This window comes from Drosophila mauritiana, chromosome X (genome assembly GCF_004382145.1).
Source record: "Drosophila mauritiana strain mau12 chromosome X, ASM438214v1, whole genome shotgun sequence".
NCBI classification, from domain to species: Eukaryota; Metazoa; Arthropoda; class Insecta; order Diptera; family Drosophilidae; genus Drosophila; species Drosophila mauritiana.
In genome coordinates, this window is record NC_046672.1 from 7,423,733 (window position 1) to 7,447,095 (window position 23,363).

At 42.2% G+C, this 23,363-nt stretch overlaps 1 protein-coding gene across 2 annotated transcripts in view; it reads left to right on the forward strand.

Moving 5' to 3' along the window:
• The window catches only part of LOC117146640 (homeobox protein cut), a 67,196-nt gene that overhangs the window by 38,958 nt on the left and 4,875 nt on the right, over window positions 1-23,363 (forward strand). The window contains exons 3-6 of one of the 2 annotated variants that reach the window (XM_033312972.1): window positions 12,409-12,896; window positions 12,967-13,145; window positions 14,143-15,573; window positions 22,865-23,285. In XM_033312972.1, the coding sequence (XP_033168863.1) occupies window positions 12,409-12,896; window positions 12,967-13,145; window positions 14,143-15,573; window positions 22,865-23,285 (2,519 nt within the window). The remainder of the gene's footprint in view (window positions 1-12,408; window positions 12,897-12,966; window positions 13,146-14,142; window positions 15,574-22,864; window positions 23,286-23,363) is intronic. The other variant, XM_033312973.1, reaches the window with a different exon arrangement.

Sequence of the window (23,363 nt, forward strand, 5' to 3'; positions counted from 1 at the left end):
CCAGGGATTTCGAGCCTTTTCCCTGGGACAGCAATTTCAACCCAACATCAAGCCAAGGGAAAAAGGTAGAAGGAAACTTTTGCGGCAGGCAAACAAGGACGGGGTCCCAAGGACAAGGACCAAAAACAGGGGGTGTAAAGTGATATCATTAAAATATTGACAAGACAATTTTTACGCCTACAAATTTGTTGAATGCCTTTGTTTACACAGTACCAAATGGGAACGGAAGAAAGATGTCGCGTCAAGAAATGGGATGAGGTAGATAAAAAAAAAAACAATGAAGACTTAAAGTTAAGGGCTTAGGATGCAAATTATTGCAGATATGAATGTCAATATTCCTAAATCAAACAAAGATTTGTTTTACAAGGACCATGCCCATTAGATGTCCCCAGAAACCTACCAATTTACCTAATGCAAAAATAAGACGGCATCCTTCCTCTGCTTCTTTTTGTAATGCGCACCGCATTGAATGATTGCTTATCCAGAAAAACCACCCGTGAAAAGCTTTGACTTGAAGTGTTCCGTGCGGCTTTTTGTGCTGATTCGAAGATGTGCACTCGGGAGTGGTGCACATTGCATTTTAGCATCAATCATTATCATTTGCCATTAAGTGCAACAGCAGCAGCAGTAGCAGCAGCGGCTTCTCTTCCATTAGCAACCCCTAGGTGTTGCCGCATAAGAAGAGGGCAAAAGTAAAAAAGGAGAAGCGCATTTCTTTAATGTTTTATCACTTCACTTGGCCAGACACCCAACCACCCACCCAGAGGCTTGCATGGGATATTGGCGCGGGGGCTTAAAGAAATCTGAGTGGTTTTCAAAGAAGAAACACATTATTTGTAGTATAAGAATATACATATGTATAGTGATTTCATAATGGGAGAAAATATCACTTAACCTTTAAATTTTAATCGATTTACATAAATAATTCTCACTGTGCACCCCTGGAATTCTGCGTGGATTTGGCTTTTAACCTGCGTTTTCGTGGCGTTTTCTTATTTGAAATCCATTTAAAGCTATTTTTGCCGCCTGGTGGTGGGCCCAGGCTCATTAGTTTGATTACTGGCGCCCGGGCGACACCTCCCCAAGCCCCCCACCCCCGAAAAAGACACCCCTCTTGCGATGCATCACACCACCCCCTCCCCCCCTAAAACCAACGTCCATGCACAGCTGTGATAAATGCACTCGACTGACAACTAAATCACTTATGAGCGCTGCTGTGTGCGTAGATTCAGATTTATCTGTTACACATGTTCATAAATATGCGACAATATTTTTTTGTCCTCGAAGCGGCGGCAGCCAAAGATGATCGACAGGAATATGAACGGCGAGGCCCTGGGATATATCTACAGTTGTGGGAAGAATAATAGTTGTCTTGGATACAAAAATGTTGGCACACACAGAAAATGTATGCAAAAGGATATTCTCGAATTGTAATTACTTGATCAGTGCTTTATAGACTTTATTCGAGTGTGTTCAGTCAATTTGAGAAATGCATTTTGCTTTTCCCACTACTATTATTTGCAACACATTTGTATGGGGCGCGAGTTTTTGCCCAGAAATCATGTTAAATGGAATTGCAACAGTTGTTTGTTGTTAGAGTCGAAGTGCAGCAGCTCCTCTCACTTGCTGTGCGTTTGTTTTGGCTATGAGGCATGTGTTTATTTTTTCGCAGAAGTGCATTTTTATAGACAAAGTGCTTTTGGGCCGCGTCTTGCTTCCAAAAATAAAACGCATCGAAAAAATGGGAAAATATTATCAAAAAATAAGAAACAAAAAAATGGAGAAGAAATACGAAATGCTTCTTGACAGAGCAAACAAATGAACAACAAATTAGCAGCCAACGCAGCTTCCGCTTCGATTTTGTTTTGTTACTAATACTAAGCACACAATAATTTCAAACAAAAACGACACGTACGGTGGCAGTTTGTTATACTTTTTTTTTATCACACGCCGCAAACAAAAACAAACAGCATATGCGGAAAAAACCAGCGGAATACAAGAAATGTATTTATTAAATAACATTCACGATTTCGTTTTTTTATCTGCCCCTACAAAAATGTGTATGTGTATTACACATATATATTTATAGAATTTTTTTATCGACATTTTTCGACATATTTATTTTATGCACAACAAAAACACCGACGGAAAAAAGGCCAAGCCCCAAACCGAAATCAATTTTTTATCTACTTTGTTTTGCGGCTAGATTTAGTTGTTTATCCTAACACTATGCCGTAGAAGGAGAAATAAAAATTAAACAAAAATATATCTGATTAGCAGTGTTAAAAACCACAAGCGTTTATAAGCTGGCCCATTATTAATACGAATCCATTGATAAGGTTTGAGGTTTTTCAATGTGGTCCCATACAATATTATAGTTTTCTCACAGAGCTATCAAGCAGCAAGTAAAAAATATATTTAAATAAATATATTTAAGCGTCTATTTTAAGAACCTTTCAAACAAATTTGACTGATAACCAACACGATTATTGAGCACATAGTTTTGTGTCCCGCATCTCGTCAACACCCATCCATTGACCAGCATAAAACGACATCTGGGACGTGATAGATAATCGGTTTAGGAATAATAGAAATAATCATAATTTTTCATGCACAAATTCGATTTGTGCTTATCATCGCGTGACTGCGATCCCCATTTAATTCGATCCCACGATGGGCGCTCAAAAATAATATAATTCTAATTCTCGAATTGACGGATGGCTTTCTCGGCTAATTGGAATTGGAGTATACGTGTGTATATACATATATATATATATATGTATATTTGGAATAGTTATTTGCCCAGACCTTCTACGTCAGAGGCAAAACCCCGAAAGGGTTGGCTCGCATATATTTTTTTATATATGTGCCACAGTTTGGCTGACAGACTTAAATATTTGGATACACGTTCCAGGCAAAAGACAATGCCAGTGTGTTATTTTTAAATGCAAATCGAGCGGAAAATCCATCAAATGTCTAACGCAAATGGTCTAAAATTAAACGCAGCCGGCAAGCAAGGCAAGACAGCCAAAAACCAGATCAACTGTTTAAACAACTCATCGAATCGATCCCCCTGAGAAATTTGGTCGCACTCCCCTACTTCATTTCTCTGCCAGTCTCAGTCTCTCTTTTTCTAATCAAACAACAAATAATAATTGAAATTCGTAATCTTTGATTCAAGGCAAGAGCTCAATTATTTTAGATTTTTTATTAATTTGATTCTCATTAGGTTTATTTGTTGCTTTTCGCACTTGTCAAATGTTCAAGAATTGAAACGAAGCAAACCAAATTATTGGCGACTATTCGAATTTAGTATGAATTATTATGCCAATCGAAGCAAAAGTTTGACTACAAAAATTTATTCGGTGCGCTGCTCAGAGAAATATCATGAAACGGGTGAGGGCAACATTTTCGTATCGGATTAGTGGTTTAGTTATTGAAATGGTCTCTATCCATCTCAACATGTCATTAGTCTCAATTCAAACACAAAAACGAACTGAAAATGTACAAAAAGACATACGGCGATACGAATAACAATAATAATAATGCAAATACAAATACAAGTCGCACAATTGCAATTATTCAATTCAAATCAATCAGCACACAAATACCAAAGCACATGGATTACTGGAGACATTGAGCTTAGTTTAGGACTACTAGTGCCTGCAATCATTGCTGCTGCTGCTGCTGCTGCTGTATGATGATGTTGCTGTTGCGCTTATCGTGGCTGTTGTTGTTGCTATATGTATTTGCTGATTAAAGTGAAAAACAGTCATTATCGTATGCAGTGGCGTAAGAAAAAGGGACTTTCGATAAATGAAAGCTGGCTTCTTTTGAAATTCCAAAACTAACAGCTAGCTTCATCGACTGTTTACTTCTATTGCTGATGATCTGCGGCATTTGAGAACCTATACTCCTTTGTAGAAACCCATATGCGATCCCCATTGCAGTACGCCACTGATCCAACAACACACAAACATACTTGCGAGCCTATACACACCAACCAACCCTCTGGCATTTTCGACCAATTGCGGATAAATTCAATTTATTTATCGCATATGGATTCTGATCGGCGAGTGTCTGAGCAGTCCGGCCATAGAGATAGTCCCTCTCTATCTGGCCGGCCAGCCCTCTCTGTCGCACATTGACTGATTGCCGTAGAGCAGTGTTGTACTTAGTATAGTTTTGTGCCGGGTAAATGTGTGATTTTGATTTTTTTAAATTGATTATTTCCTTATTTTCGTTCGCTTGGGCTTTTGTTGTTGCGTGAGCTAGTTCAGTTCAATTTGGAATTTAAAAAAATTATTGTTGATGCGGCGACGGCTGTTGCATCAGCATTATTGTTGGATTTATCAACTTTCCCGCGCCTCATTAAATGGAAAATCTCTCCATTTTTTTTCTTTTTTTTTTGTATTTTTGCCACTTCGTATATTTAGAAACATGCACACGGCTCTACCTAATTGGAGGCCATTAAAACGGTGACAAGTCGAAAATGCAATTGGCCAAAAAGAAAAACCGAATTCGCTCGTGATTTATGGCCAACAAATAATCGGCTGCAGAAGGTGGTGTTTTGGGGTGGGTGCTCAAATGAAAAATCTGCCAAGTCTTGGCCCAAAATCTTGTAGCCATTAATATTTTTCGGTATGGGGCCTCCGAAAAACTCACACACAAAATCACTGGCAATTTCTGGCAATCTGTAAAATTGTCAATTTCGATTCCACATCGCACCTCTGGGCCTCCAAGTCAATTACAGGCATGAACGGAAATTTAGCATTTCAATTAGCAAAAGACGACGAGACTCCTTCACCTTCTCCTGCTCCTTCATTTTGCCTGTCGATAAATCAAATTTCATTTCTTTTTATTAATTTACCATTAAATTGAGTTTGCAAGCAGTCGGAAGGTAGCAGCAGCACAGCAGCAACATGTTGCTCTTTTGCTGATCCCACGGCAAATAGCAAACCTGGCAATTAATTAACTTTGCATTTGAATTTATTATCTTGAAGATAGTGGCAAAAAGCATACAGATATTCAAGCAGTCATGGTTAAAGTTGCTGTTGCTGCCTGATGTTGCTGATGTGTTTGATTAGCCTCCGTTGGCGTTTTTGTTTGCTAACCTTCGGCGATGTGTGTACGTGTGACAGTCCAAAACGATTATTATGATAGATAGCCAAGTACAAAAAACAAGACCAAGAATTTATGCAATTGCCAAGAGGCGGTAGTAACACGCGATTAAATATGGCACAAAGAAAAAAAAATCAAATAACGAGAAAAATATATTTATCTTGCTTGGTTTTATGTGCGGAAAAGCAAGCACCTAGGCGAAGCCAAGCAATTAACTACACAATTGATTTCAAATTAAGAACAGAACAGTGGCTCAAAAACACCCCGATGAAATGCCATAAAACGTGAAATATGTCATTATAGCGCCTGATGCTCTGCATTTTAGTTCTTTTTGGGCCCATCAAACGCAGTGCCAAGTCCAATTCAACGAAATTCGAACAATTAAAAAAGGCTAAGCATAAAAATCATTCAATTTGGGGCGGTAAATGCCTGGTCTTTAATTAGTTTGCTATGCTGTCGCTTCAATTTTGATGCAAGTTAACCGCGACATCGTCGCCGTCCCCATCTTCAATTCCCAATCTTCATCGCCATCTCATCTGAACTCATCTCATCTCGACTCATCTCCGTTTTCGTCGTCGTCATCATCCGCATCCGAGAAATCTCCAACTCAACGCAAATTAAGCGTCGTCAAAATAATTGCCGTGGCTCGGTCAAAATGCGACCGCAGACCCAGACGCACAGTGGGCGTTGTGGGGTTAATTTAAAAATAGTAACACTTGATTTTATTTTTCCCTGCTTGTTTTTGCTTTTCCAACTCAAGCAAAGTGTTTTGTGCGTGGAATATTTCCTAATATCCGATGAATTACCATCACTTGAATTAAAATTCTCAATTTAACCCACCGTTGCTTAGCCAAAAACTCCAACCAACCAATTTCACTACCATTTCCTTTTTACCCCACCTCTAAGTCAAAACAAGGCGGGCAATTAAAATAAGCTGGCCATATCTATTTTTCCCGACTTCTTTTTCGGTGCTTTTTATGCATTTCCACTGGCATTTAGCCCTCCAACTGCCGACCGTCTAATAGGAATGAAATTGTCATCAAACGAAGATTGAGTTTAGAAGGAGACGCAGGCGAGTTAATCGATGCACAGACAGCGATGAGGGGCTGAAATTCAATTAGAAGTTGACGCTGATGTTCAAATCAAATTAGTGTCCCGTCATAGTACCGCCCCTCTGCCTGCCACGCCCCCGAAAAAAAATAGAGAACAACAAATTTTGCGGTGACTTTCTTTGGATCGAAATACATTTTGTATTTGCTTAGCGGCTCTTTTGATTGCATCGATATCTTAGTTTTTTCACCTTTATTTGCCAAACTTGCAGCTGCTATCGTCGAATGACTTTAACCTCTTGACAAGCCCCCGGACTTCCTCCTTTGACCCCTTAAGTAGCTTTGTGTGTTGCAATTGCAGACACCTGCTTAACCTCCTACTTTTCAAAAATTTCACTCGAAACACACACAAAAAGCTGGCAAAAAGGACAACTGCAAGCGGAAGGAAGTTGAAACCATTAGAAATTGGCAAACCCCCCATTTGGAATTTTATACCCGTCCGTTCTTCATATTTTCATATATCCATTGAGGGCCAACACAAAAAAATAGCCGAAAAAATATGAAAGCACACACAGAAAACAATGACTGCGACCAGGAGCGGCAGGATCATCAGACAGGATGGAGAGGACTTTCGGTTCGAGCCTTACGACTGTTTGCTCGAGAGATGTTGATTGGCATTCGAGGGTTAAGTGGGAGAGGAGGCATTCCTCCATGCGGGCAAAGGACCAAAAACAGGACCAAAACAACAGGACCGAGAGATGAGCAATGTGCCGTGCTCATAAATTATTGTCTAGACTATGATTTTAACGTTTTTTGATTATGAAAGACCACTCAAACCCACACCAAAAACAGGAAAAAAAACCTATATAATAAAATTTCGCTGGCATACACAACCTTTTTCGGATTTCCCTTTTTTTTTGTTTTGCGTGTGCAGATATCATATCAATAAGCAAAAGGATTAGACATGTGACTGGGCCCCGAATAACCCATGGACCACCCATCTCACTTCGAGTGCTTATCGACAAAAAATATATAAAAACCTGATTCTACACTTTTTTTGGCAATATGAATAAAAGTCAAGGGGTTTTTTTTATGAGCCAGCCAGACAATTATTAAGCAAAAGTTTAACGAATTAGAAACAAAAGTTTGAGTCGAGTGTGAGTTAAGGTGGGCAACTTTGATTAAAATTATACATATGTAAGGACGTTTGGGGGTTAGGACAAGCAGTGCGCCCACTCAAGGGTTAAATAGAGGCAGGGGGAAAGGCAGAGGCACAAATCCTTGTCTTCCCTTTCTCACGCACAAAATGGCAGACAATAAAATCGAAACATAAATCGAAAATTGTAAAATTCTAATAAGAAAATGCGCGGTAAAGAAGAAGAAGATATTTGCCCCCTCATATTTTCTGAATGATAAGGTGGGCGATATCGGGGGGTCCTGGGAATTGTAAAGCTGTCAAATTTTAATTACAAAACTTTATAATCCAAAAAATACAACAACATCAAGGGGGATAGCAGAAGAAGAAAGGCGAAAGACGAACGAGTTGCGAATTGCGTGCCCCCAAGGGGGAGCTTCAAATGCCATTCGCAACCCCCCTCCCCCTTTGGAAGCCCCCTTCAAATCAATTCAATAACTCTGGAACTGTGTGCGTGTACGCGTAAATAAGCGAATGAACGAATGACTGACTGACTGAATGACTATTTGACTGACTAACTGACAATCCCCCCTTTTTAGCCACCAAAACCCACGTTTTCGTGCCAACTTCAACTTGCAAAATGTTTGATTTATGCCTTTGAATTGTTGTAAATTGCCAGGTCCCCTCGAACTCGTACCCCCACATATACACCGCCATCCCCCTGAAATTTTCAAAACCCATCCAGAACCCCCCGGCAATTGACAAATAATGCAAAAATTCTGGGGAAATTACCTGCGATTTGAGGTCTTTAAGTTGATGAATTGTCTGTCAGTGGGAATGAATGAATAAGTGAATGAATTAGGCGATAGAGTGAGTGAATAAGGCCGTGCAATCAAAAGCACGGGCCAAATATTCAATTGAACAGTTCGTTTAAGATTACAACCCCACGACTCCAAAGTGCTTTAATAGGGCTAAGTGTGATACCTCGGATTTTCCGATAATATGTATTTTTAAGCTCGCCAGAAGTAAACAAAACGAAAGTACCCTCATAAATATCATAAATACAGAAATCTTCCAGATGAATCATTTTCGATAGGATAAAAGTTGAGGGAGGCTGGGTGCATGGGTAAATGGGTGGCGGGGGCTTACTTACTGTAGGGACTCTTTCCATATGTGACCTCTTTCGGGGTCTTTGTTTCTGCTTTGTATTTATGTTTGCTTTTCTCCGCTTTTATTTTTTGTTTTCACTCTTTTCTTTTATTATTTTTTCTTTCGTTTCTGTTTGCGCTCTCGCTCGTCATATTCTTTGTTATCTTTTGTTGCAAATTGCCAACTTGGGCATTGCCAGTTGCAAAAATGCAACATCCACAGCGATACAAACAAACAAAAGCCTTGGCGTCAAAGCTCTGGGGTGCACTTGGCAGACTTTTAAGCTTCCTCCCCCGGAAAATGCCCCTTTTTTTATCACTCGAAGGCCCCTCACAGCCCGTCGAAACATCGCGGACCATACTCCTTTGCCAACACTTGAAACAATCAAAAATCAATGACAAGCTGCACGGCAAAGAATGATCACTGAGCGAAATAAATACGCAACTAGCTTATGGGCCTTATAACCGAATCACGATTTTTCTCTCCGTGTGGCACATAAAATTCAGCAAGGAACGCCAGAAAAAAAAAAACAGTTGACGACATTGAGACGAAGCTTCTTCCCCGGCTGTTGCCTTTTACTCATTTGTCTTTTGGCTTTTTGGAAATTAACAACAGAGTCAACCCCCGGCCAGCCTCCCAAGCCCCCCACCCGCCACCTGATGTTGATGTTGCTGCTGGCAAAAGTTACCCCTTTTTTATATGCGCTATCTCTATCCATCACTCCACTTTCGCTTCTGCCAGTCATATATATATTTTAAAATTTTTATGCCCGAATGAATTTTAATTCCTTTGACGGTTTTTGCCTTTGCCATTGGCAGCTGACGGCCTAAAAGTTAAAAAAAAAATACAACAAAAAACAGAAGAGAATTATTTTATAAGCAAGCCCTGAAGAGCTTCGTTCGGTGTGGCTGTGTGTGTGTCTTTGATTGCTTATTGTTAATTTGTATTTGTAGATTGGTGTCTTTGTGTGTACATATACATATGTGTGTCTGTGTGTGTGTGAGATGCTGCTGCTCGCTGATTAAACCCTTTTTTTACACCCCCACTACCACCCACTCACTATGCTGAAAACCCATGCCTCATGTGGCATATATATGTGTATGTATAGAGACAGCAGACTGAGGCATAACCTTAATTCCTTTTGGCATTTTATGCTTCCTTCTGTCGCACTGAAAAAAATAGGGCTCATTTGACTTTTAAAACTTAGGCTTCTATAAAAGCTTGTCACTATCGATCGTTTAGATTTCTGCCCTAATCAAAACGACTTTAATGGTCTTTATTCCTACTCGGTCATATTCCCACTTGAAAATTTTTCCATGTGTAAGCGAAACTCCTGCTGCCAATTGTGCGACGTTTCTCGTCTTTTGCCTTCGAGTGTTTGTTATTGTTGTTTCACATCCCAACCTCCCCCCAAAAACCCCCCATATATGTATATTGACTGCTTTGTCAATTGTTATGCAAAGGGTAAAACGAAATGCGGGAGAGGAATGGGAACTTTTCGGCTGCTTGGCAATTTTGTTAATTACAAATCGTTTGCTTTTCGCTCGCTGCTAATGTTCTACATTCCCGTTCTATCAATTTGTTGTCAGAAATTATTACCCAAACTAAGGGAAATCCAGCAGCAACAGCTCTCCTGTCCAGTTCTTTTGTCCAGCTTTTGCTGTCGGTTTAGAGTGGGTCGGGAAAAATGTAAATTTTCATAATTTCACAGTCAATACAGGAGGCAAAAACCAACACAGGAGTCCTCAAATAACCCCCACCCCGCTCAAAAGTATTTGTTATAGTTTGTTTGATTGCTGTTAGATGTTACATATATAATTCCCCCCAACCCCCTGAGGGACCCACCAGTTTGCAGCCTCATCAACCACAGAAGGAGTTGCAGAAAGTTTGTGCTCAAGGGTTGAAAATGATTTCTGCTGTCTGTGTGCTGGAAATCCAAAAAGTTGATTTATCGTTTTAATATTTCTTTTGCCAGGGCGTTTTTCAAAAATTTTGTGGCAATGCAAAAATCGAAATGACAGTTTCGCCCCTTAATTTTTGGCTTTCAATTTGCATACGTTGCCTGGGCATTGTTGCCAAACTTCGTTGTCATTTATGTTTACTAATTAAGTTTTTCACTTATTGTAACAGTGCAAAGGTACCTCAAAGAATCGCATAATGAATACACTGCGGTACAGTTGCCACATGTGCGACTGACTACTCATCCGCGTGGGGACACATGCCCTTAAATGTAAGATGAAGAAAATCCATTCGAGTGTTTCCCCGCGACTTTCGCTAATTACGTTTATTTAAGAAAGCTGAAAAATTTCATTCTCCCAAAAAAGGGGGGGATTGCGAAGAGCTCTGAGCTTCGCTTGTCTGCCAAGCCAGTTGGCAATTAGAAGAGCCACCCCCTCAGGACCTCAAAACCTCCTGGCTTACCGCACCCATAGGATTTTTATGCAATTAATTTGAGTCGTTTGTCGTCTTGTCATGTCTTCTCCTTCGAAAGGGTGGCTCGTTCAGTAAGTTTGGTATTCTCCGTATCCCGTATCCCGTATGCTAATGAAAAATCGAACACGCATGCCAACATATTCGTTCACCCCATCCGGGGGGCCATACGAAAGGGACAACAACCAAACCCAAGCCGCTTCACATGTCCTGGATCCTTTGATTGATAATAGAATTAACCGGCTGGCGGCTGTTTTGCATTTTTCGCCATGCCACATGGCAATACACGCATGTTGTTGATGCTTTTTTAATGCCAATTATGTGCTATGGTTCTGGCCCATTGTTTATGGCCAATAATCATCAGAGTTCGTTCAGGCCCATCCACAAATATTGATAAAATAGACACATGAAGTGGGGCTTGGTTTGGGTTGTGGTGTTCCCATGTTGATGAAATTATTGTTTATGCCCATGTTCGACACAAATCACGCAATGACACGCAAATTCGTAGTTAGAATTATGTTGATTCCTCAACTTATTTATTTGCATATGGGTTAAAGTTTACTCATTCCCCATTAGAACAGCTCGATATTGGTAGTTTTCCTTCGGCGGAGTTATACATAGTTGCCGAAAAGCATTAAAGAAACAATTATGTGACTAGTTTACTAATCAATTTAAATAAAGTCTCCTGGTTATACAATTAAAACTCTTCCCTTATGACAAAGTCACTTTTCATCATCCGACAACCGAGAGATCGATATATTCCAATTTTAGCGTGCGGACAAAGTTTGGTCATGGGCCCCGTGGCAGATGCGTCAATTAAAAACCGCGCCGTAAAATTAATTTTAATCACATAATAACAAATACACACACACACGCGTGTGTAAAGGAGGATAGCGGCGGGACACGCCCACCTGCCTGACATTAAAAAATTTCGTTGCATACCACACGGCGCTGCCGAAAAACTTTATCTTGTCAACTTTCACCAAGAAAAGGGGCGTTTTTAAGAGTGAGGGTGGCACGAAAACGAAAATCAAGAAGGGATGAGAGTTTGTGTGTGTGTTGTCGACGCACTTAAGAAAAATTCCCTTGTCAAATTTGCCAATTATCATATTTTCATCAAACAAACAAAGTTCCAAACAAAGCCCACATCGGCAAAGCTGGGGGCGGAATCTTCGTTTGTTGGGCGGCTGGGGCTTCACTGTACCTGGCGGCATTTGGCGGTTGGGTGGTTTGTGCCGCCATCACCCATCACTCCCTGACAATCACCGCCGAGCGACATTGACGTCGTTGTTAATTTTATTAAAAATTATTTTATAACTCTCGAGAACTTTTCACGCACACACGCTCGAACGTATGCTCATGTGAGGAAAATGTGTATTTCCCTGAAGGTAAACGATGAAAACACAAGACAACAGCTATCGATGGGAAATGGCAATAACATTAGGAACTTAAGTAACTAAGGAACCCTTTTAAAATCAAATAAGAATCAAGGTCTAATCGAAATCTCTACTTTGTTTATTCTAGATTAAAGCACTTCTGGACGAACTGCAGCGCTTGAGGGCGCAGGAGCAGACGCATCTGGTGCAGATCCAGAGACTGGAGGAACATCTTGAGGTCAAGCGTCAGCACATCATTCGATTGGAGGCACGTCTGGATAAGCAGCAAATTAATGAGGCGCTGGCCGAGGCGACCGCTTTGTCAGCTGCCGCCGCAACCAACAACAACAATAATAGCCAGAGCAACGACAACAATAAGAAGCTTAATACCGCTGCAGAAAGAGCGATGGATGCGTCATCATCCATTGCCGATCTACCGGAGTCCACAAAGGCTCCAGTTCCGACGGAGGATGACGAAGAAGATGAGGATCAGGCCATGCTGGTGGATTCCGAGGAAGCGGAGGACAAGCCAGAGGACTCACATCACGATGACGACGAAGATGAGGACGAGGATCGGGAGGCGGTCAATGCCACCACAACCGATAGCAACGAGCTCAAAATCAAAAAGGAACAGCAGTAAGTGTACAACTCAGGGGAAAACAAAGCAATTTCCCTTTTAACATTGAAATGCTCTTTACACTTTCAGCAGTCCGCTGGATCTAAATGTGCTCAGTCCGAATTCGGCCATTGCCGCTGCAGCTGCGGCCGCCGCTGCCGCCGCCTGCGCTAATGACCCCAACAAATTCCAGGCTCTGCTCATCGAGCGGACCAAAGCCTTGGCCGCAGAGGCGCTCAAGAATGGTGCCAGCGATGCCCTCAGCGAAGGTAAGTCTTGAATTCTCGTCGCAGGTATCAGCTGGGTGGATCGATTAGTAAAATTAAAAGAAACATTTAAAAATAGATTGGCAGAGTTAACGTTCTTCTTTTATTAAGAAATATATTTTTTGATCGCCTAAAGTGCATTCTAAGTCGACTTATAATCGATTCACCCTAGTGCGTACTGTACTTCCGGTTTGTCTTGCCTCTACTTCTTCCTTCCTCTATCCTGCTTCCTCCGCTTGTCCGATATTTCTTGGTTTATCAATCGCTTTGATTTGAAACCGACGGCGTCTACATTCTGTATTTCTTGATTTATTTTTTTTATGGTTTATTTGACCGCTTATCGCCGGCGGAGGATAAACCGTCCGGAGAAGGAGCATAATTATATATATAATGGGCGGGGGCGGTGAGATGAGGAGGGGTTTCAATAAAGGCAGACGGCGCCAGATTTTATGGGCTTAAAAGGCAAACAGCTCTCGTTTTCTTTTTCCTTTTTACTTGCCTTTCATTTCCACCTCTGACAAAATATTTGCATCGAGTGAATGTGAGCGTTCGATGGTTATTGTTGCTGTTGTTATTTTGTTGATATCAATGTTATCGTTGTTGTTGTTGTTAATGAAGTTGATGTTGTTGTTAAGTTCTGCATGTTTATCGATAGCAGAACGACACACTCCATCTCTCTACATCGCTCTTTTCAATTATAAATCGTTTTAATATGTCATATTCATATATATATATATATTTATACATATATACTCCAACACACCAGAGATTCTTTGTTATTTTGTTGCATTAAATTGGCAAGAAAAAAATCGAGAAAACAAATTGATAAATACAAATTTCGCTGTGAAAAAAACAAAGAACTGGCTAAAAACAAATTTTGATTAATTTTTGGCGTTATGTTCCATGGATGTTGTTGACCAAATATACAATAAGAAACATATGCTCTTGCTTTAAAAAGCAGCAACAACAAATAGCCCCATTTGTTTGTTGTTATCCCCAGAAACCAACCGAAATCATGAAGACGAAGACGAAGTGTCGCCAGCAGCAACTGCAACTGCAACACTCGCAACGCCTGCAACAGTGGCAACACCAATTGAAACACTGGCCACCGATTCGGAAGCAAAAGCCAGCAATGACATGGCGACCAAGCAGGAAATCGAAGAAGTGGATGATGAGGATACCACCGATGAACCGGTAATCCTGCCGGAGCAACTAGTCAACGACTATTGGCGACGGGGCTTTGTCGAATCGGGGAATAACACTAATACGAGCACCGCTGCAATGCCAGGGAGCAAAACGCCAACAATTTATCAAAATTTTAAGGTCGAGCAGCAGGCACAGTTGCTGCCGCCACCGCCGCCACCACCACCACCCCCGCAGCAACAAAATCAACAGCAGCAACAACAACATCTACACTTTTCACAGCAACAACAACAACAACATCAGCAGCAACATGGACCATCGTCCACAGCCCTGCTTAGTCAACTGGTTAACTCAACATTTTCCAACTCTTCCAACTCTTCTCGCCTAGATGCCCACCATCAGCAGCACCACCAACAGCAGCACCACCACCAGCAACAACACCACCAGCAACAGCACCTCCACCAGCAACATCACCATCACCTGCAACAACCAAGCAGCGGCAGCAACAGCAATCCAGCGAACAACGACCACCATCATGGACACCATTTGCATGGCCATGGCTTGCTGCATTCTTCGGCGGCGCACCATCTGCACCACCAGACGACCGAATCTAATTCGAATTCGAGTACACCCACAGCGGCGGGAAATAACAATGGTAGCAACAACAGCTCCAGCAACACAAATGCCAATAGTACCGCTCAATTGGCCGCCAGTTTGGCCAGTACACTCAATGGCAGCAAGTCCCTGATGCAGGAGGATAGCAATGGCTTGGCCGCCGCCGCCATGGCGGCTCATGCCCAACATGCGGCAGCCTTGGGACCAGGATTTTTGCCCGGCCTTCCAGCCTTTCAGTTTGCCGCCGCCCAAGTGGCCGCCGGTGGCGATGGACGGGGTCATTACCGTTTCGCCGACTCGGAACTGCAATTGCCACCGGGTGCTTCGATGGCCGGTCGTCTTGGAGAATCGCTCATACCCAAGGGTGATCCCATGGAGGCCAAGCTTCAGGAGATGTTGCGCTACAACATGGACAAGTACGCCAATCAGGCGCTGGATACCCTGCACATTTCGCGACGTGTCCGCGAACTGCTATCGGTGCACAACATTGGCCAGCGACTATTTGCCAAATACATACTGGGCCTGTCGCAGGGCACCGTTTCCGAGCTGCTGAGCAAACCCAAGCCGTGGGACAAGTTGACGGAGAAGGGACGCGATAGCTACCGTAAAATGCACGCCTGGGCCTGTGACGATAATGCCGTCATGCTGCTTAAATCGCTGATACCCAAGAAAGGTGAGTGGATTAGCCTGTAAGCGGGGCGGATATATGTATGGTATATTTAAACGGGCTTTGCAAGTTGGACAGCTGGGCGTGGCGCGAAAGTTGCAATGCTGTCCAACTTAATCTAGCATATACATACATGCATACATACATATATTACTATACCTATTTTATAGAACCTTCTATTGGACTGGATATTCCGTATTATCAGTTCATTGAACTAGTTTCAAAACCACTATGGCCCGATTGAAAACCTTAGGCTATGACCGATTGAAGAGAATCCTTCAGCTCGAACTTCAAACGATGTCCTCGATGTCCTCTCTCCTTTTTTAGCTTCCTTATTTTTCTCATATTCCTGCGGCTTTTGGCGTTTTTCATTTCGTTTGGCCGGCGGCCAAAACATTAAATTGTGAAATTTTAATTATTTTTGATTTTTGCGTATAATCAACGTGCCAACAGCAGCCACACAGAGCACCAGCAGCAGCGACAACAAACTTGACGACGCCATTTTCTGAGGAGGAGGAGGAGGATGGTGGTGGCGGCGGCGGTAGTGGGGGGCAGTGGCGGCCCCGGGGGAGTGGGGCGTGGCGGACCAAAAAGAGACATTTGCGGTGCAGTTGGAGCGGCCATTTGGCTGTCGCCATAAATTTCGGCAAATTCGCACATTAGGCGTGAAAATGAACAGGAATTCGTTTCAGTTTGTCTCGTTTTTCGATCTAATATTTTTTGTGTTTAATTTTTAGTTCTTGTTTTTCATTCACGGCAAATTCCGAGACGCGCAATATTTGTTGATCATGTCTGAGCATAGCTAAAAGTAACAACTTTTACTTATTAAATATGCCATTTTAAAGCACAAGCAAAAATTGCAGTTATTTCCCGCAACTTGTTAGCTTATTTAGTATCACTTACCCCAATGTCTGCTCTTGTTATCTAGTTGTCTTGGTTTCCCGCTCCCTTATTGATTAGTCATCAATTTTATGTCCGTAAAACTTTCTGGCAGCGCAAAAAGCGAAAATATGTCAATGCAAAAGTATGTTTAAAGTGCTAGCACGCATTCCCCTTTCGGTCGACGCCCCTTCCTCACCTGCTGCAAAGTTAATCAAATGTGTGTGACTGTGCGTGTGTGTGTTGGTCTAAGTGCATGCAAATGTTGACAATTAATTTATGACGATTACTCATGGCAGCTAAACTAACTGTGACTGTTTATAGAGAAGAATTGCTGATGGCAGGGCGGGGGGTTAAAGTTGCCCAGCAGAGGGTTAAGAGTGAGATGAGGGGTGCGGAATCCAAAGGCTAAAGTGCAACCGAGGTTATTCGACTTTTTTTTCAACTTAACGTTGCTAATTATAGGCAAACATATACGAAGAGTTGTGCCAGAGGATCGTAGATTCTCAAAGATTATTCTTTAACTGCATATAATCAATTAATTAGCATTTATTAACTTCATCTTTAATCGACTTTTTTTCTAAGTGAACTCTCACCCCCTCTGGGCATCCATCTAAGCTCCCTCTCTAATGTGCGCCCCTGTCAACTCTGTTGGCTAACAATACTTTGAAGTCATTGTGGCAAAAGTTAACCCAGGATGCGCGTCAATGAATTTTGAATTGTAATTGTTTAAAGCGCGTTATGAACGAAACCGCTAAAATGGGTGGACATAAGGTGCGGTTTGGGGGAAAGTGGGTGCTAAAGGTGGTTACAAAAAACTGGGGAGGAGGAGCTGGTTCGACGCGACGACTGCCGTGACAATTGGTCTGTGAAAGGCTTAAAACAAAATAAAACAGAAAAAAATGGTAAAAAAAAAAAAATAACATTACATATAGCGAACAACGTGAAGTTGAATTAAATGTAAACAACAACCAGCGATGACGACGACAACAACAACAATAGTAATAACAACAACAGTAACAACAACAACTGCAACAACAAATACCAACTGCAACTGACTTCAACGAGGCATGCAAAACGTTGACGTGCCGAGCGTTTGAAGTCGTCTTTGTGGCTGGCCAAAAAGAGGGTGGTACTGGGTGGTTGTGGGTGGCATACCACTGCAGGGTAGGCATAGCACCACTAGCTCGAAGCAAAAGTTTTTGCGTTTTCGGTTTGTTTTCCTATTTCTTTGCTGGCTTATATTTTTCTGTTTCTTTTTTTTTACATTTAACGACAATTGTTGCATATTAAACTGCAAGCGCAGGGTTAACGTTTTGCGGAGGACGAGTTGAAATATCGATAATAGGTTAGGGCTTTAGAATTCTATGATTTTAAGCTGGGCCAATCGAATATTAATACTCGTATTAGGCTGCTTTCACATAAAAAATAAGATCAATAATTAACAAACGGTTTGATTTTTTTCCGTGCTCCCAGGTCAATTCCCTTTTTTCCCTTCGTTTCTTCCCCTGCGAGTAAAGTTTGCTTAAAAAACACAAACGCACAAAAACTGTTGACAGGACTTTGGATATAGAAAAAAGTAGCGAAATAGGAAAGACCAGGGGAGATTTAAGTGCTCAATTGAAACTCGTTTAGCATGGCGCTCAAAGCCAAGGCAAATACAGCGCAGAAAAAAATAGAAAGAAAGAAATTACGCGGCGTATACGTAATGACAAAAGCAGAGCGTGGAGTTCAGAGGAGTCGAAAGGCGGAAAAGAGGAAGGCAAACGGAGCCATTATAGCAGCTAATAATACTAGCATATTAACACATAATTTTCAGCAGGCACCGCCGTTGTCATTTATTTGCTTTTAGCCAGGCCAACTCGGGCCAAGACGAAAAAAAAAGAAAAGCAAAGAGAGTGCGAGTGCGAGTGCCTAAAAATAGAACCAAAAACACAACGCACACGGTATTCGACAAAACAAAAGCATTCCAAACGCCAAAAGATGCGGCTGAGTAAAAACAAAAAGAAAAATAAAAAAGCTAGGCAGACTGCCACACATTCATTTGCGGCCGCTTCACAAATTATTTGTCACAAGCCATAAAGCGGGCTAAAAGTGTGTGTGTGTGTGTTGATGCCACACGAAGAAAATGAAACAAATGCTGGGAGATATTGCTCTGACTAAGTGACCAACGGGGCGTATCAATTCCTTCGCTTTTACGCGATTCTTGGCCCCCTCTCGATTGTATTTCATTTTATTTGATTTTATTTATACACATTAAAGACAGGTACAGTGCTAGGGATGCGCATATGCCGATAGGGTGGTTAGCACTAATATATCGAATATACCATTTCAAACTTCAAGAATATGTAATATATCCATTTGTATTATCGAAACTATACTCAGCTAGCGATCTTGAAGTGACATCCCTAATGCACTAACACTTGGCCATGCAGCCATTAAAATATTGTTCATTGAGTGGCATCGCATAAGTGTGGCGACTCATTGCGGTAACAAAAACAGACAGATGAGGTGGTTTTTCTTTTGGGGGGAGCCGTTGGATTTGACTGCGTGGGCCGGCCAAACAATATGCATAAATTAGCATAAAGCTCGCTCAACAATTTTCATAAATCTGACGATCGCCAGCAACAACAAGAGCAGGCAACGAGTAGCGTAGCTAAAATTTATTTTATTTTGAATTTCTTTGATATCTTTTGTGATGAACGAAATGAGGCAATCAGGAATGAAAGACCCGCGGCCGAAGAGTAATGGCCTCCGATCAGGGAGTGCTAATAATTTGATGAGGACTAACCGAAAAATACTGTAATAAAAAGATAAATAACAGAAAAAATAAGCAGACAAACTGGGAAACTTTTTAAGCCCACCGCCACACACTCGCACACACACACACCAACCAACCAAATTAATGTTGCACATGTCGTGTTCGTGCTTGATTTTTGTGCTTTTTATTTTGCATATAAGGCAGCTAATTACTTTGTAATGAACTTTGACAACAGCAGCGAAGGATGGTGGCCAGGGGAGTGGTCTGAAAGGTGGAAGAACAAAGCGAAATCATGACGAAAACAAATTAAAATGCAAGACAAAGTTGCTGCACGTTACCCATTCCATCCATACATCGAATTCTCCTGGCTGCTGCCGCCTCTGCCTCAGTCTCAGTCTCTCCCCCCGACCCAGTGTCCTAGCCTTCTCTTTCGCACCACCCTCTGGCGGTCTCTGTCTCTCATATTTTCTGCCTAATTGCAAGACAAACAATGAGTGCGAAGGTGCCATTGGAACGGGTTAAATGGCAAAGAAGCGTTTTTTATTTTTTGATAACAGGTGACGAACCCTGTCTCCATACTCTGCAGTGCAGAATGGGCCCACATTCGTTCGTATACCCCGCTTCCTATCCTGTCGAAACTCTTCAATTCGCCATGCTACGTTTGGTTTCTGCTCAGCTAGAAGAAGAAGCCTCCAATTTCGTTTCCAATTCCATTTGAAGGTACTTCCCTATCCTCTCCACGCCCCACTTGGCCTTGTCTTCAGTTTCTTTTTTTTTTTTAATTGACACTTCTGCTAATACACAGGAGCAACTGACAAAGTGCGGGGTGGCGGATGGGGGTTTTCGAAAAACGGGGCCCAAAGGAGTCACTGAGTGGGGGAAAAGGAAAAACAAATGACTGGCATTTTAATTAGAAAATTTTTCTTGCAATTAATGCAAATTGCGTGCGTGTGCCAATTTCAATGTGCCGTTCAATTCCGTCCTCCTATATTTTCCCCTCATATACATATTTATGCATACATATGTATAGATATATAACCCTTTCAGATCGACGCGACATGTTGAAGTACGATTACATATTTGTGTGCTGGCAAATATTTATTGTATTAGAATAAAAAACAAACGAATCAACCCCAAGGCCCCAAGACCTTCTGGAGCTGAAGCAGCCACTTCACTCTACTGTCTGGGCTCCTGCTCCTGGGTTCTTCGTCCTCTGATTTGTTATAAAAGGCAAATATTCATCAAGCAAATTGCGAGGGTGGGGGTCAGAACGAGGAAAGGGAGGGGCACAAAGATGGGATAGATTGTCATATAAAAATATACGATATATATATATTTGGTATGTGCTAGACAAATATGATAGCTCATATCTGGTGCGCATATTTCCCCCGTCCGATTGCCGGTCCGAAATCCCTTTGAATGACAATTTGGTCAACATGTTCCTCTCTAATAAATTACAAAACAAAAAATCCAAACAGCATCTGGGGAGGGAGAACGAATGGTGTGGGTTACACAACACACAACGGAAAAAATAATGTAAATCGCAGACAAAAAAGTGGCCAACGGTAACGACAAATATATATCCATATCTGCTGCCTCCAACTACCGAAAAATCTCGCTATCTATATCTCCATATATATATATATATATATATATATAGTAAAAAGTTGAATGATGGCCATAAAGGATGGCAGCGAAAGTTGGGCCAAAAAACTGCGGGCAACTTCAGGAATATCGGATGGTTTGGTTGGGGGGCGACAGCTTTGTCTGCTCAGCAAATGAAATGCGCCACGTGAGACTCTTAAATTTTTGCCAAAATATTAAAATAATGGCTACAAATAAAAATGGAAATCGGGTAACAAATGCTCGGGGTTTCCTTATTGGCGTTTGGCTTTGTTAAATTAACTCCTGAGTTCGAAAATGAAGCAAGGCATAGTTTTAGGAAAAGCAATTTCCCATACGTAGCCCAGCTTTAAAGCAACCTACTAGAGTAGCAGTAGTCCTTCCAACACATCCCAAACCACATTTATCCAGCTGGCCACAATCATCCACTAAGACCGCTTAAGCTGTCTGTGTCTGACCAACGCCATACCATCGCTTTGTTCGATCCCATCTCTGGTCTGGGTCATTCCAGGTGTCATCAATGTCATCTTCGACTTTATAACACAAAAACACTTTGTAATCCCCAAATGAAGCGACGACAAGGAGTCCATACAAAAAGAAAAAAATTCCCACAAAATCGTTTTTCCAATTTTTATTCCATGGAAACGAGAGCAAAAACCAAATGGGAGTGGAGTATCTATTGTAGTTGGCCATTTTATCGCCCTTATCCATCTACTCTCGTATCTGGGGAGTTCAGGCCCATACTATCACCCTATTTTTCAAATCTCTCGCTTCAATGGCTGTCAGCCAGGATGTTGAGCGGAGGAAAGAGGAAACGTTACCCGGTGCCTGGACATTTGTCATTCATGTGTTGATTTCCGTTTCCGCTAGCGTCCGATTCTTGCAGTTTTATTTGCGGCCAAGTGTTTGCTCCTTTGGGCATCGATTATGCTTGGCAATTGTAAAGCGATTTTCAGTTATTTCATTTCGCTGCCCATTCCCCAGCTTCAGCTCTCCGCATTGCGTTCCATTCCGCTGAACGTGTGCGGCTGATTGATGTTTTTGCTGTGGCAGCCACAAAAACATGCCGCAGGACATCACACAGGAAATTCAATGGTCCCTGCTCGGGCGCCACGCCAAGTCCGGGTTTGGGTATGTCCCTGCCCGGTCGCCATATCAAAGTATCGCAGTGTGCATGTGGGTGGCTCGAACCACTTGTGTGATTATTTTGCAATTTACCACTCGATTCTCTGTCACGAGAAGCAAAAAGTCAAAAAGCAAAACGCTTCTCCATTTCGTTTTCAATTGAATTTCAGCAAAACAATTTTCAGTTTTACAATTTTTTCAAGCCCCTCCCATTCGCACTTTTTTTTTTTTTTTTGCATTTCCTCCGACCGCTCTCAATTGCAATTGAATTCATTCATTTATTCATTTCGTTTCGTTTATTCAACTCCTGGACGCTCGCTTCGATGAGCATTTCCCTGGGTTTAAGGCCAGGCGCGTGCCAAATTAGCGCAACGCTTTTGCATCGAACAACTATTTGAGGTCCAGAGTTGGATGGGAAAACTCAGGTTTGGGGATGTACAAAAATAAAATAACACGAATTTACACGAATATTTTTTTTGTACACCATTCATGAGCACCGTTTGTGTTTGTGCTTGCTTGCTGGTTATAATTGAGCCGCCCCATGCCCCTTGGGGCTTTCGAAATTTCTGTCAGTGCATTGGCTAGGCGGTTGGGCAAGAGGCGTGGCATTTGGTGGACACTTGGCGGGACCCTTTCAACTGCAGCGCCGCTTTATGGCCGCAAATTCGCTTTGGCTTTTTGAACGCTTTATGGCTTAATTGGTTTCGGTCTGGTTTGGGTTCCAGGTCCCACGTCCCAGGTCCCAGGTTCATGTCCTCTTCCACTTCCATGTCTATGTCCTGCCAATCGAGCGAGCATACCCCATATAAATGATCCGGCTTGGCATAAATTTTTACAGCATTTAATGGGCTTTACGATCATCTACCTCCTACTAATCTGGAATATCAACCATCTTCTTCGTCTTTGCAGATTCTGGACTGCCGCAGTATGCTGGTCGTGGAGCCGGCGGCGCTGGCGGCGATGATTCCATGTCCGAGGATAGGATTGCACATATCCTCAGCGAAGCCTCTTCGCTGATGAAACAGAGCAGTGTGGCCCAGCATCGGGAACAGGAGCGTCGCAGTCACGGCGGCGAGGATTCACACAGCAACGAGGACAGCAAATCGCCACCGCAGAGCTGCACGTCGCCGTTCTTCAAGGTGGAACAGCAGCTGAAGCAGCACCAGCATCTTAATCCCGAGCAGGCTGCTGCCGCTCAGCAAAGGGAAAGGGAACGCGAGCAACGAGAACGGGAGCAGCAGCAGCGACTGCGGCACGACGACCAAGACAAGATGGCTCGTCTCTACCAGGAGCTGATTGCACGCACCCCGCGTGAGACGGCTTTTCCAAGGTATGTTTACTCATGGTTTTTAAAGAATAAGACATGATTTTTATTTGTTGAACAGTATGCAAAACATTAAACTGGTGT